A 14,279-nucleotide genomic window follows, 5' to 3' on the forward strand; every position below is an offset into this window, starting at 1 on the left:
GATCTCTTTTGCCTCAGGACTTAAGTGGACACAGCTTTCATCTGTTTTCACCATGGTCTGAATGCCTGTGTGTGAGCTGCTTGACTAAGAGAGAATCCCTGCTGTTCTCTTAGATAGGCACTGTCTGTGTTTGTGGGATTTCTAAGTGTTGTTTGGCTACTCACTGAGTTGTTGAAAAACCAAAAAGGGGGAATAATCCATGTGTCACCAGTGCCTGTTGGTCTCTTCACTGCCTTACCGTGGCATGCATTGGACATAGATTGATGTCATGTGCTTAATTGAAACAGGTCCTTGATTTTGTGACACTTTCCCGTCCTAGTGTAGCCATTTATATAAAGTGAGAAGCCTCAGCTTGCCTTGTGTATTATCTCTGTGTGGTGCTAGGTCTCCTGTGCATGCGCACACAGTTCTTCCTGAGACCTGGAGATTCTTAGTAGCAGTGAATAATTTTGTCAGTTGAACCTAAACTAGCTCTTCTTACTATCTTGTGGGGTATGTAACCTGCATTTTCTGTGGTCTATGGAAATACTGTGGTGGTTGTACTCAGACTTCTGTTCCTTGTTTAGTAAAGACATAATTGGTCTTGGCTAGCACTTTGATGGAACGGTATTTTCAGTCCTAAATTGACCTGCAGAAGAGAGTGCTTCTGTCCATCAAGTGCTGTGAGACCCTTCACATCCGTCTCTCCTTTACTATTCCCAAGGCAGTGAGTGCTCAGATTCGGGGAGTTTCAGCTGTGTGAGTGACAGAACCAGGATGTTTATCTAGGTCCACAGAATCCCAAAACGGGATCTGTCTCTATGATATGTTGGTACCCGATGTCTCCTGTAATTCAGAAGCTCCTTTGATTACTGTGGGTCGAAAGACCCATGTGTGTGATGACTCACACTGGTTAGTACTGAATCTTGTTTGTACTGTGTAAACAATATGAATTCAATGCCTGGTAGGAGACTGAGATCTGTCTTAAAAGTTACTTTCCTGTTTCTGAGAAAGCACCATAACTAAAGCAACTTCCAGAAGAGATGGTTTATTTGGGGCCTACGATATTATAGTGTCAGAGTCTACGTGGTAATGGCAGAGAACATGGCAGCAGGCATGGTGCTGGGACAGTAGCTGAGTGCTTCCTGTCTCTTTAAGCCCGAGGCAGAGAGGGCTAACTGGAAATGGTGTGAGCTTTTGAAACCACAAAGTCAGCCTCCTGTGACACCACCGAGGCCAAGCTTTGTAGTCTTTTCCGAACAGTTCTGGGGACCAGGTATTCAACTATATTAGCCTATGGAGACCATTCTTATCCAAACCATCACCTCAGCTAAGAGCTACTGTAGACTTTAGTAACTGGAATACGGAGATTCTGTTGTGGCACATTAGAAGCCTCAGGCTCAAGTGCTACAGCAGCTACACTGGTAAGACAGTCTGGTAATCTAGGCTACTGTCACTGATGGGCAGGTTGCATTTGTAGGGAGGTGGGACTGGAGTACTGTGAAGTTTCATCATGTCACTTAGAATGACCCCGTGGTTTAACGCTCACACATCATTTGTTTGATGAATTTCCACCTAATGTAGCGGAGACTAACTGACATGGTTTCTACTTGTGCTGCTTACTCTCCCCAGGTTATCCAGTCTTGGCACCTGCTGCTTACTATGACCAAACTGGTGCCCTTGTGGTGAATGCAGGGGCAAGAAATGGCCTCGGAGCTCCAGTTCGGCTTGTTGCTCCAGCCCCAGTCATCATTAGCTCCTCAGCTGCACAAGCAGGTGAGCTTCGTTTTGGACGACTAAGGGTTGAGGGAGCTAAAGGGGAAGGGTTGGCTGATAGTGATAGTCTTCAGATGGGCTCTAGTGTTCCTTCATTGGTAATCTCTATTTTTTTCACCCTGTAATATTTCAAAGAGAATTAGAAGCTACAAGGCAGTTTGGTAGATTCAGATTCTATTGGTGATTGTGTGGCACCTGGTTAGATGCACAGGCAGTGGCACAACAGCTAACATTCAAAGACTGAACAACATACACCCCACCCCCCACCCCCCGTTGCTAGGAATTGCTTTAGCTTAGGGCCGGAGTAAAACTGGGTACCTATAGGACCAACATAGCAGTGCATTTATTGACAGTGCGGAGAATTTGGTTTTTAAAGCTTGATACATGAGTTTTTTTAAAAAATGAGAGTCAGCTGCTTGCGTTTGCATACACTTCGTATTCCAGTTCTTGGGAGGCAGAGGTAGGTGGATCTCTTGTTCATATTCCATGCCAGTCAGGGTTACAGGATCCTGTTCCTGAGTAAATAGATGCATGGGAGGGTGGGAGAACAGAGGGCTATTATGGAAAGATCTGTGTCTTAAAAGGAGGTTAAGTGCATGACTGAAGGACTTAAATAGATGGACAAGATCATTTCATGGAAAGTCTCAGGTGGGAGTAGGTGTAGAATTTGGGATTTTCAGGAAGTTGATGTATTTAATGGGTCCATGTAATGCTTGAGCCACTTTTAAACTGGAGCCACTTTAAATCCGCGTCTAGCCTAGAGAGATTGTTGTGTGGAATTTTTATTTCAAGCCCATAATACAAATAGACAGTAAAAATTGCAGATGAAGGCATCAAAGATGGATGTGTACAGTTCTTTATAAGGTTTGTGTCAGCCTTGGAAGGATTCTGTAGCACTAGAAGTATTGTTTTAAGTGGATATAATACATAGGTCTGTGGCTGGCACCTTTCTTAGCCTAATGCTGTGCTTTCTTCCTCACAGCTGTTGCAGCGGCTGCAGCTTCAGCAAATGGAGCAGCCGGTGGTCTTGCAGGAACTACAAATGGACCATTTCGACCTTTAGGCACCCAGCAGCCCCAGCCCCAGCCCCAGCAGCAGCCCAGTAACAATCTGGCTTCCAGCTCTTTCTATGGCAACAACTCTCTGAGCAGTAACTCCCAGAGCAGCTCCCTCTTCTCTCAGGGCTCCGCCCAGCCTGCCAACACGTCCTTGGGATTCGGAAGCAGCAGTTCCCTTGGTGCCACCCTAGGATCGGCCCTTGGAGGGTTTGGAACAGCAGGTACAAATTAGGCTGAGAAGCTGTTAAAACAAATTTGAATGAGTTTTATAATCTTTCTGGAACCCTGACAATGCATGACACCCTGCACAGATACCACAGGCAGATGTGGACTAAGTCCCTGGCAGTCTAGCCAGCCCACCCAACCTTTGAGATGTTGGACTATAGACGTCAAGGTATGCAGCCAGGGCCTCTTTCGGTCCGTGCTTGTGTTGCTACTTATTTTAGTTTCACTTTGTCAGTTTGTTTCAGGCGTTGAAAACTAAAGAGAGATGTTCTTCAAGCATTAGGGAGTTGTGGAGGGGACTCTAGCAATGTAGATGTTAGGCTGAGGGAAAAGGACTCACAAGAAGGTCGAAGGCTGGGCGCTCCACATTCAAACCTGTGCCCTGGGCTTGGCTGGACCATTTTAAACAGGCATTTTATCCATGTTTTGAACAGCGGTAAGGGAGATGCTGTGGAACATTGGGAGGAAGGATGCTAGACCAAAATATTTGTTTCGATGGGAGAAGAATGTAGTCTGTGGACAATGGGATACATGGAGTGGTTATCAGCAGTGTGATTTCAGAACAGAACGGCGTGTCTGAGAGAAGGTGCACTAATCAGAGCTGTAGGCTAGCTGTAGCTCCCGAAGATGACAGACAGGCCTGCATTAGAAAGTCCCGTGGAGCGGGCAGGGCCCCGCTTACACATCTTTTTTTTTTTTTTCCCCTGTGTTCCATTTTTCTGCTAGAACCTTTCAGCTGATGAAAGGCATTCCTTTTAGGTCATTTCCTTTCACTTTCCCGTAGCTCATGTGGCCATCATAGCTTTTTAACCTGCCCCCATCCCATTCTGTCTGTGACACTAAGGAAAGGTAAATTTGCCATATTTGTGTGATGGCTGGAATAATAGCTCTGTTAACCCAAGCCATGTCCTCTTTATGACTTTAGCTGCCCCTAGAACTGCTACATTAACAGTTAGGCTGTCTCTGCTGACACATTTGCGGTGGTAAGGAGTCTGGTTCAAAGTGTTAGGAACAGGCCAGTGGGCTTGTTCTTCAAAGAACAGGCCTGTTCTTATCTGCATTGTTTTAATTCCATTTTAGTTGCAAACTCCAACACTGGCAGTGGCTCCCGCCGTGACTCCCTGACTGGCAGCAGTGACCTTTATAAGAGGACATCGAGCAGCTTGGCCCCCATTGGACACAGTTTTTATAACAGCCTTAGCTTTTCCTCCTCTCCTGGACCCGTGGGCATGCCTCTCCCTAGTCAGGGACCAGGACATTCACAGACACCACCTCCTTCCCTCTCTTCACATGGATCCTCTTCAAGCTTAAACCTGGGTAAGAACCATTACTCTAACACCACCTTGAACGCTAGAAGTCTCTTGCCACTGATGACATTTCAAGTACTTTGCATAAGCAAAGGACAGTCCCTTTATTCTAGAAGTGTCCTGGTGTTCTATGCCTTTGATAAAGTCCTCCAGTTGCTCAGGTTGTACCTCTAGCTTTGTAGCAGTTGGGGATTGCTAAGCATCTGGATACACCCTGTGTATTCACTCCATCCTCAGTGTGAGCATTTACTCTTGGGCAAACACAGTAAAAGTCATTACAGGGAGGTAGGAGGACACAGAAAGAAGAATAGTTGCTAGTGTAGCTCTTGTGATGACAGCAGTAATTGATCTGCTAAGGCTCTTTGTAGGCTTTCTCCCCCTCATCCCCCCCTCACCCCTTGGATAGAAGTTAGTAGCTTCACAAAGCATTTTATTGAATTTTTTGGCCAGATTTTAAAGTATTAATAAATACTTTAAAAAATCCAAACCTTTATAGCCTGTAAATAATTAGATGAGAAGGTTCCAAATAGCAGGCTTTAAAGAATAGTAGGAAATTAAGTTGTAGCACTGGGCAGGGGTGCAGAGTTCTTATCTAGAAATGAGGTGCACCCCTCCTCCCTCTCGTTGTCTCTCTGGTATGGATTTCAAGGTGCCAATTTACTTCCCAGATGGGGAAAGTTGAATTAGAGAAGTGGAGAGCAAATGGTGAGGTGAGAGTGTTGTTATTTTGTGGTGGTGGCTTTAAATGGGAGTGTACTGAACAAACCAGCAAGAATGCACTTGCTAGAAGATTCTGCCATTGCCTAACATGTTTAAATGTGGCTTCAGGGACTTGGCAGTGATGACTGAATAAAAGTGAATAGCATGATCTCATTTGGAGAGACATTTATGCAAACCAAGAAAAGTTTGGTAAAGTCTGTAATAAATAGTTATTTTAGAACGAGTTTGAAGGCAAGTGATGCATGCAGTGTGTGTGCATGGGCATGTGTGTGCATGCACACATGTATTTTCTGAAGTGGAGAAAACTTGGACATTCTTATTGGCTGTCCACAATGGATAGATGAGTGGATGGGGCATGTTATGGCAGTGTTTCCTAGCAGCAGAAAGCCTGGCTGCAATATAGGACCAAGAGGGCCATAGGCTCAGAGCAGAGGACTGAACAAACACTGTCCTGCGCTACCCTCCTTGCATTAAGACTCTCACTTCCTGTGCGTCTGGGAAGTACAAGGGTGGGGGGTAGCACTTTGTTTCACATGTAGAGAGCCTTCTCAGAGCTTGAATATTTTGCCTCACTTGTATGTATCAGATTTGAACAACAGTTTTTAAAATTCTAAATTCCAATATATAACCTTTTTATGTGATGTGCCAGTATATCTTTTGAGCCAGCACATTGTAACTAAGTCTATGTTTTGCTGAATCATTTGTGTTGTTGCTGTTGTTGGCTGTTTTTGTCATTGTTTTTATTTACTTTTTAAAAAATTTTTTTAAAAATGTGTTTGGGTGTTTTACTTGCATGCATGTGTACCATATATGTTTCCAGTGTCCAAAGAGACTAAAAGAGAGGAACTGATCCCCTGCAACTGGAGGTAGGGACAGTTGTGAGTCACCATGTGGGTCCTGGGAATCTATCCTGGAGCCTCTGGAAGAGCATTCAGTGTTCTTTATCTGCTGAGTCATCTCTCCAGCCTAGCTATATTCTAATTAAACTAGTTACAAAATACAGGTGGTAACCAGACAGATTCTATGTCCTAGAGTTTAACTCCTGAACTACATGCAGTGGCTCCCGGTGTGCACACTGGATCTGAAAATGCTGATGCAGTGAGACCCAGCAGTCAACATGCATTAGAGGATTCTAAGAAAGCAATTGATCTGCTTAATAATTACTTCTATGTGCCTAAGAACCCTCAAGTGACACCCCCCCCCCCCCCCCCCCGCTGGGGACCGAACCCAGGGCCTTGTGCTTGCTAGGCAAGCCCTCTACCACTGAGCTAAATCCCCAATCCCCAACCCCTCTCAAGTGACTTTTCATTCCCATTTGTTTCATTCTAAATTAAAGACCAACTTCTAGTTCTTACTGTAAAATTTACCTTGTTTGATGTAGTCTGTTGAATAAATTTTATTGCTGTAACTTCTGTGGCTTTCACGGTAAATCTTTTATAATATTTACAACCTCTCATACCCTTCTGCACTTCATTTGAAACTGCAGTTAATGATGTATTTAGTTTGCATTTTATTTTTTCTTGATATTTGTCTATGATGCATTATATGCCAGTAGGTAGTTCCTTCTTATTGAACAATTTTTGTGAGCCCATTACCTTTTGTCTGTCCACTCAGATCTCAGGGGCTTTTGTTTCTGCTTTGGCTGTTACTTGTTATAATTACAGCTGTGAACCTCCCCAAACCCCAGCAGTGTCTCTGAGTGGCCATGGAACTCTCTGTAGTCCAGACTGGGCTTGAAGGCAGAGATTCGCCTACCTCTGCCTCCTGAGTGCTGGGATTAAAGGCCGTGCGCCTCCACTGTGGGGCATTCAGCTACGAACATCTTAATGGAAGTGTTTCTGTAGGCGTACTTGTGTTAGCTATATGATCTGCCTTTTATTTTTAAGATAGGGTCTGGCTATGTAGTTCTGCCTGGCCTGGAACTCACAGATCTGCTTGCCTTTGTTTTGATAGAGCTCTTTCAGTGGACAAGGAATGGTATCTCATTATGCTTTTATTTTCCATTTCACTTCTAACTCAAAGCATTTTGGGAGAGGGTTGACGAAGTATTATCTAGTCTACGCTGCTTTCAAATTTTGTAATCCTCCTGCTTCATCCTCCCAGGTACTAGTTTTATGTGCCCTGGCTTTAGAACATTGTTTTATGTGCCTTTAGTTATCTTTAAAATTTCTTATGTGTTTTGCTCATTTAAAACTTTGGTTATTTGAGCTATAAGAAAGAAATCTTTATGTTCTCATCATTTGCTTCTTTTATTTTAAAATCGGTGTCTTTAAAGTATGTCAAGTTTGAATTTGATTAAGTTTATTTCATTGAAGTCTTGGTTTTGTAGGAAATATTTTCGTATCTTCTAAAGTTTTACTTTTTTTTTACTGTTTATTTTGATGTTATTTTTTCTTCTAAGATGCATTTTTGTAATTTTAAGTTACATGTGTCTGAATATAGGTCTGTGCATTTGAGGCAGGCAGGTGCAGATTCCAGAGTCCTTGGCCCTGTGGAGCTCCAGCTGTGAGCTGAGTGCTGGGAACCAAATTTGTCCTTTGGGAGAGTTAGCAAGTGCTTTATTCCCAAATCTTACAGTTCTTACTCCTAAACATAATGTGTTCATTTTGAACTAATGTTTTCATCTCGTGGGTTTAGGGTTCATCCTGACATGTAACTGTCTAGTTTGTTCCTCCCCCCCTTTTTTTCCCAGCAAAGTTTTGTAGTTTTCAGTGTGGTTTACGTGCTACTGTGAGTGGGATTTTGTTCTGGTTTAGGGTTGTTCATTTTGTTGCTGAAATAATACTGAGTTTTTGTATACCGATAGTGATGGTTTGTGTATGCTTGGCCCAGGGCACTATTAGAAGGTTTGGCCTTGTTGGAGTAGGTGTATTATATTATCACTGTGGGTGAAGCCACGTGAGTTCTTAAAAGACCTCACACTGCCCTGGCTGGCCTTGAATTCCTGGTTTTGTTTTAGAGGCACTTTCTCTTTTTATATCCCTGGCTGGTCTGGTCTCCCAATTTGTAATCCTCCTGCCTCACCCTTCCAAGAACTAGGATCAGAGATGTATACCACTGCACCTCACTTACATATCATTTTTATTGTACTTATTGAGGGGGTGGCCAGAGTGCATCCTCAGAGGTCAGAAGACAACTTGGAGGAGTCTTCATCTAGCTGGCCTCATATCATTCTTAATTCATTTATTTAAAGTGTATAATTCAACACTTTTTGGTGTATTCAGACACCAGCAAAGGCTGGAGAGCTGGCTCAGGAGTTCAGAGCACATAGTAAGCTTGCAGAGTACCTGACTTGGATTCCCAGCACCAATGTCAGAGGGCTCACAACTCCCTATAACTTCAGCCCTAGGGAGATTGGGTGCCCCTGTCCTTCATGGGCCCCTGTACTCGTGTACATAGAAGTGGAAACTTGTGGTTTCTTTGGAAAGTCAGTTGTGTCAGATGGTGTTTTGTAGGGCAATTACATGAAGGAATGTTTTTGTGAAGCAGAAACAGGTGAAAGGATGTCTGCTAAAGCAGACACGTGGAAGGACACATGAAACAGGATTCTTTGCTAACAACACAAATGTATTGGTCTGTTTTACACTGCGTAGTTGAGCTACATTTCTCAGGACTCCATAGAGAGAAACGCACCCAAAAACCTCTGGTGGTGTGCTGCAGTTTTGGGTTGATTGGCAGAGTGATGTCAACTGAGACAGATGCATGTGCTGTGGGGAAGACACGTGATGAGGCAAGACCCTTGGAGGACAGGTGATGATGGAGGGTATAAATAGGACTCGGCTGACTGTGATGGAGGCTGAGCTTGGCTTGCTTAGAGAGCCAGCTGTGCAATGCTTGTGGGTCTTTCCTCTTCCCTGATCTCTGCTTCCCTAAAAGAGGCACAGCCTAGAACTTTTCCTGGCCTCGTCCTGGGTCCCTCCTGTTGGTCTACTTCCTCCGTATCCTATCTTTCCTACTACCTTTGGTGGACGGTGGGCTAAAAGGGAGATTAAAGCGTTTAAGAATCATCATTAAAATTAAGGTGTAAAAAAAAAATTAAAGTTACAAGGGTGTACCTGCATCCCCCAGTGAGCATACAAAAGACAGAAAACAGCTTACAGGAGTCTGTTCTCTCCCTCCATCATGTGCTTTCTGGGAACTGAACTCATGTCACTAGCCTTGGTGACAAACAGTTTTACCCATTGAACAGTCTCTTTGGTCTGTTTTGTGCCATCTTATTATTAAAAGTGTCTCTGAATCTTTATGCCAGCTCCCAAATAAATGTCCCTATAAGAGTTTCCTTGGTCATGGTGCCTGTTCACAGCAGTAAAACCCTAACCAAGACATCTTATCCAGAAAATGGTCTTAGGTTTTAGGTAAATCTCTAGGATTTCTAGATAACAGAACAGAGAGGAGCGTATTATTTTGGCTGTATCCAGGTCCTGGGGATAATGTTTGTTCATTGCCCTGAGGTTTGTTGGCAGTTGGTCATTGTGATGGACCTTTATGAAGATGAGAAAACTTGCCACTATCACAAGATCACAAGTTAGTATGATTTCTTTCTTTCTTTCTTTCTTTCTTTCTTTCTTTCTTTCTTTCTTTCTTTCTTTTTTTCTCTCTCTCTCTCTCTCTCTCTCTTTCTTTCTTTCTTTTTTTAAGATGGATTTTGATATTGTCAAGTACTTTCTGTCTTTGTTGATCATGGTAGGACTCATTTTGTGAAGATTTTGTTATACGTCTGTATTAGTAAAGTGCAGGTATTCTGTGTAATACCTGTTGTCAGGTTGGTATTGACCTGACCTATGTCTCTGGTAGTTTCTGGAAATCCTATAGTACAGGGATTGTTTTTCCTTTATTTGTTTGCAAATTCACCAGTTAAAACCATTTGCAAGGTTTTAGTTACTTTTCTTATGTCTGGTGTTTTATCCTTGGCTTTAGGTTTTTTCAGTCTGTCGTCCCCTCTCCCCTTTTCCTCTTTTGTTTTTCAAGGCAGGGTTTCTCTATGTAGCTCTGTCCGTATTGATAATACTGGCCTTGAAATAAAGAGATCCACTTGTCTTGCTCCCAGTCGGATTAATGGTGTGCTTTAATTCACCAACACTTGTCGTCATTTTCGTTGTTACTACTGGTTTTTGTTTTATTTTTCTGAGATAGAGTCTTACTCTGGCTTTCCTGGAACTCACCATATAGACTAGGCTTGCATGTGACGCTGCCAACTGGCAGGTTTTGTGTCTCTTAAGTCAGTTTGGTAATGGAGATTGGGCTCTCCAGATTTGTCCATTTCATCTTCATTTATAATACAGTTAGGGCTGGTTCCGTACCTCAGCTGGTACAACTCTTGCCATGTAAGCCTGGTGACCTCAGTTGGTTGCCCAGGACCCACATAAAGGTGATACTAACTTGAGGGAGTTAGTTGTCTTTATAGACCTCCACTGACATCACCCTTCCTCCAGTCTCTTCCTCGCATTGTGTGTGTGTGTGTGTGTGTGTGTGTGTGTGTGTGTGTGTATACATATATATATATATATACATATATATATAATGCAAAACACACACACACACACACACACACACACAAGCTTGGGAAAAACATACAAAATGTGAGTCTAAGCAAGGCTGAGGTAAGCAAGCAGTTCTTCCACATAGTCGAGCTGTTGTCATGGAGCCCCTCTCAGTGCACATGTGGATTAGAAGATGGAGTCTGTGATTGCACACTTAAGCTTCAAGGATCTCTCTCAGGAAAGCTGTGAGGAGTGCTGTCTACTCTGTTGTGGATGTTCTAGAAGTCTGGTGTTAGTTCTGTCTGTCCTGCTTATCCATGCAACGTCTGTGACCCATTACGTTCCTGTTCCCTGGTTTGTTTCTCAGTGCACATGGTTTTCTGCAACCCCTAGGTTGTACCTTAGCTCTTGAGAATCAGAACTTGCTGAGCGAATTTGCTTGGGCTTATATACAGTTTACAGTCCTCAGGCAGGCTTGTGGAACTTGGGTACGTTGTGCCTGTTCCCACCTCCACAGTTGAAGCACACCCAAGTCCTCTTGTACTCTGTTCAAGGTGAAAAAGTTCTACTACCTACCATTTAGGGGTTTTGTTTTCTTCTTGAGACAGGGTCTTTCTTTGTAGGCCAGACTGGCCTCAAACTCAGATCGCTGCCTGAGCCTCACTAGTGCTGCAGGGATTGAGAGCCACACTTGGAGACCGTTTCCTTTTTTCTTTATCACATAGAAGTCTTTTCTGCCTGAACCTTATCCAGGTTGGTCAAAAGCAACACAGAAGCAGGAGTCTCTCCCTGGGCCCTGTCATCTATGAGTCTCACTGCCTGGATACATTTTTAATGTACTAAGCTTTCTTTAGTTTAGGACTAACATGATGTGTTAAGGCATCAGTGAGCATTGCAGCCTCTATTAAATGTTGGAGGTGAGGATGTAGCCAGTGGTTGAGTTTTTAACCTAACGTGAATGTCGGAGCTTCATTCCTCAATACAGTGGAGAGAGAGACTGGGGAGGGGGGAGGTGGTGGGTGGGTGGTGGTGGTGGTGGTGTGTGTGTGTGTGTGTGTGTGTGTGTGTGTGTGTGTGTGTGTGTGTGTGTGTGTGTGATGACGATGCCAGGAACTCAGCCTTTAAATAGCTATGACATAATATAAGTAGACTATGTAATCCCTTAATTTCTGTGGAATGGTGCTTTAAGACACTGTCCAAACACTACAGAATATGGGAAAGTTCAGCCAGCTTTTAAAAGCCCATGTTAATTGTCTCTTTCATAAAAGGCTTTCGGTTGCCTGGTACTTGCAGGTAGACTGACTGCTAGGAACTGGATTGTTAACTGCTACTTCTCACATTCCTAATCCAAGAGCCATTTGGTCAGTAAATACTGAAAATCTGTTTGTTAGACGGTTTTTTCAGAAAGGACCAGAGAACTTTAATCTTAAACAAAACTTGCTGTCTTAGGTTAATGCATAGATAAATCCTACTTGACCTCTGCAGGGTACATCTGTGAGTTGTGTTTCTCTCAGAGATTTGTGTATACTTTTTTTCAGTAATAAAAGAGTCAGTATGTCAAAACTTGAGCATAAATGTGTAAATATATAACTTATGGGCATATTCGCTATCGTTCCTTCTAGCCCTTTGAAGTATGTATTAGTATAATTTTGGCCACAATAACAAAGTCTAGTTAATGTTAGCTTCAACAGCACTGAATTTATTAGTGCATAACTGGAAATTGAGAAGTGTAGGGTAGTGTTGAGGGTTAGTTTGTTCCATTATTGACTTAGTTGCCCAAGGCCTGGCTTCTTTTCCACGTATCTTCTGCCTTTTTCAGTGACCTGCTAGCACAGTGCCTGGCGTGACTTCAGAAGCCATGTGTGTTTGTGCTGGTCCTCCTTGTATGTTTGTTATGAGCACCGCATCTGTAGTGCCTGCTGCTTCACCGACCTTGTGACTGTTTCTTTGTCCTCTCTCCAGTCAGAAGAGCAAGGTTTCTTACTGTCGTAGAGAGTGTCCTTAGGCTGCTCTTGTCTTCTTGAACAAATCCACTTGTGTTCCGGAGTACTGTGACATGTGAGACTTAGCAGTACCCCAAAGAACGAAAACGGTTGACGTAACTGAGCCTCAACATAAGGCACATGGCGCTTTGGGCCAAGGGCCTGACTTTTGTTCTGGCTGTTAGGACTATGCCTTGCATTTTTGGATGCCTGGTTCTTTTCCCTCCTAGTTCTAGTTTCCTGTTACGAACATGTACCCATGACCGATAGGCAGCACCTGTGAAGAAGTAGCTTAGATGTTCACACACTGCTCTCCACAGTGTAATGCTGAGCTGTTAGTGTTGCCATTCTGTCACTCAGAGGGAGACCTTTACTTTGGAAGTTGGGTCCTGGAATTTGTGAAAAAAGCCAAGCTAGGTCTCTATTTGTACTTGCCATTAAATGCTGAGGCAAGTTCTGTTCAGAGCACGGAGAGATGGAAGTAGGCAGTTGTCCATGGATTTGGAGTTGATGTGTTTCTTAATACTTAGGCTGTTTTAGGTCGGTTTGTTTACAGTGATTGGAGAAAAACATTCCTGTGCTGGGGTGCACTTTAGTGATGGAGCTTTTGAGTAGCACACACTGAAAGACTGCCCCATGGCAGCCTTTCTTCTGAATGCCATACGATTTTATGTTCTTGATATACAGTAAAAATTAAAACAAAAACACCAAGCCAGGTATGGCGGAGCCAAACCTTTAATCCTGGCACTGGGAGTCAGAAGCCAGTGCGTCTCTGAGTTTGAGGACAAGCAGGGCTACACAGAGAAACCCCGTCTTTGAAAAACCCAAACAGTTCAAAAGCTACGACAGGAACTATGTGAACCATTGTAAGAATGATTGAAAAAAATCTATCTGTAAATCTATGTAACTATGCTACTTTCCTCTGTGTGTGTGCCTGCGTGCCTGCATGCGTGTGTGTGTGTGTGTGTGTGTGTGTGTGTGTGTGTGTGTGTGTGTGCGCGCGCGCGCGCACTCACGTCTGTGCCTGGGTTTTGCCAGGTGGAGCCCAGTATCATACCTATGTTAGGCACAGACTCTACCATTGACCTACACCCTAGCCCAGGGCTGCTTTTCGTTAAGTCTTTTGGTTGGGATGCCATCTTGTTGTGTAGGGACACACATTTGTAACCTGGTCACCATCAGGAGCAGTACACGGAGTACAGGACGTGCTATGCCACGTGAGCTTCCTCTCACAGGAATGAGTGTTCACAGTCGCCTGTTGATGAGGACCTCAAGCCTACCACCTGCCTTGAAGTCATTCCTTCACAAAAAGCTTTCCAGGAATTTCCTGTCCATACATTAGGATGTCCTGATTTTATTCCCTCTTCGTACATTCCCAAGCAAGTGCAGTATCCACACCCCTGTTTGTAGTGATCTTAATGGGTGGGCTTCAGTTGGGAGGGAAGGTGACTTAGGAATGGAATGAGTCCCTATAGTGCTTGAAGTGACAAGCTCAGAAGAGGCCTCATTGTGTGCTTTGTGTTTTCTGAGTCCTTACTGTAGGTGCTGTGCCTCATTTGATTTATTAAGGAAACACAGTATATTGCTCCATTTTTTACTGGTTGGTTTTGTTTTCTCCTTTTTAGGTAGTATTGGGGATTGAACCTAGGACCTGACACATGTTAGCAAGTGCTTCATCTTTAAGCTGTACCTCCAGCCTTATAGCAATTTTGCTAGCACTGGTTAAAACAAAACCCAAACAAACAAACAAAC

At 43.5% G+C, this 14,279-nt stretch overlaps 1 protein-coding gene across 51 annotated transcripts in view; it reads left to right on the forward strand.

Annotated features, from left to right (window-relative positions):
• The window catches only part of Pum1 (pumilio RNA-binding family member 1), a 117,239-nt gene that overhangs the window by 82,708 nt on the left and 20,252 nt on the right, over positions 1-14,279 (forward strand). For 30 of the 51 annotated variants that reach the window (NM_001437073.1, NM_001437075.1, NM_001108684.2 and 27 more), the window contains 3 exons: positions 1,612-1,755; positions 2,738-3,034; positions 4,119-4,355. In NM_001437073.1, the coding sequence (NP_001424002.1) occupies positions 1,612-1,755; positions 2,738-3,034; positions 4,119-4,355 (678 nt within the window). The remainder of the gene's footprint in view (positions 1-1,611; positions 1,756-2,737; positions 3,035-4,118; positions 4,356-14,279) is intronic. The other 21 variants (XM_087550008.1, XM_087550011.1, NM_001437082.1 and 18 more) reach the window with 1 other exon arrangement.

This window comes from Rattus norvegicus, chromosome 5, assembly GCF_021556685.1.
Source record: "Rattus norvegicus strain SHRSP/BbbUtx chromosome 5, alternate assembly SHRSP_T2T, whole genome shotgun sequence".
NCBI lineage: Eukaryota > Metazoa > Chordata > Mammalia > Rodentia > Muridae > Rattus > Rattus norvegicus.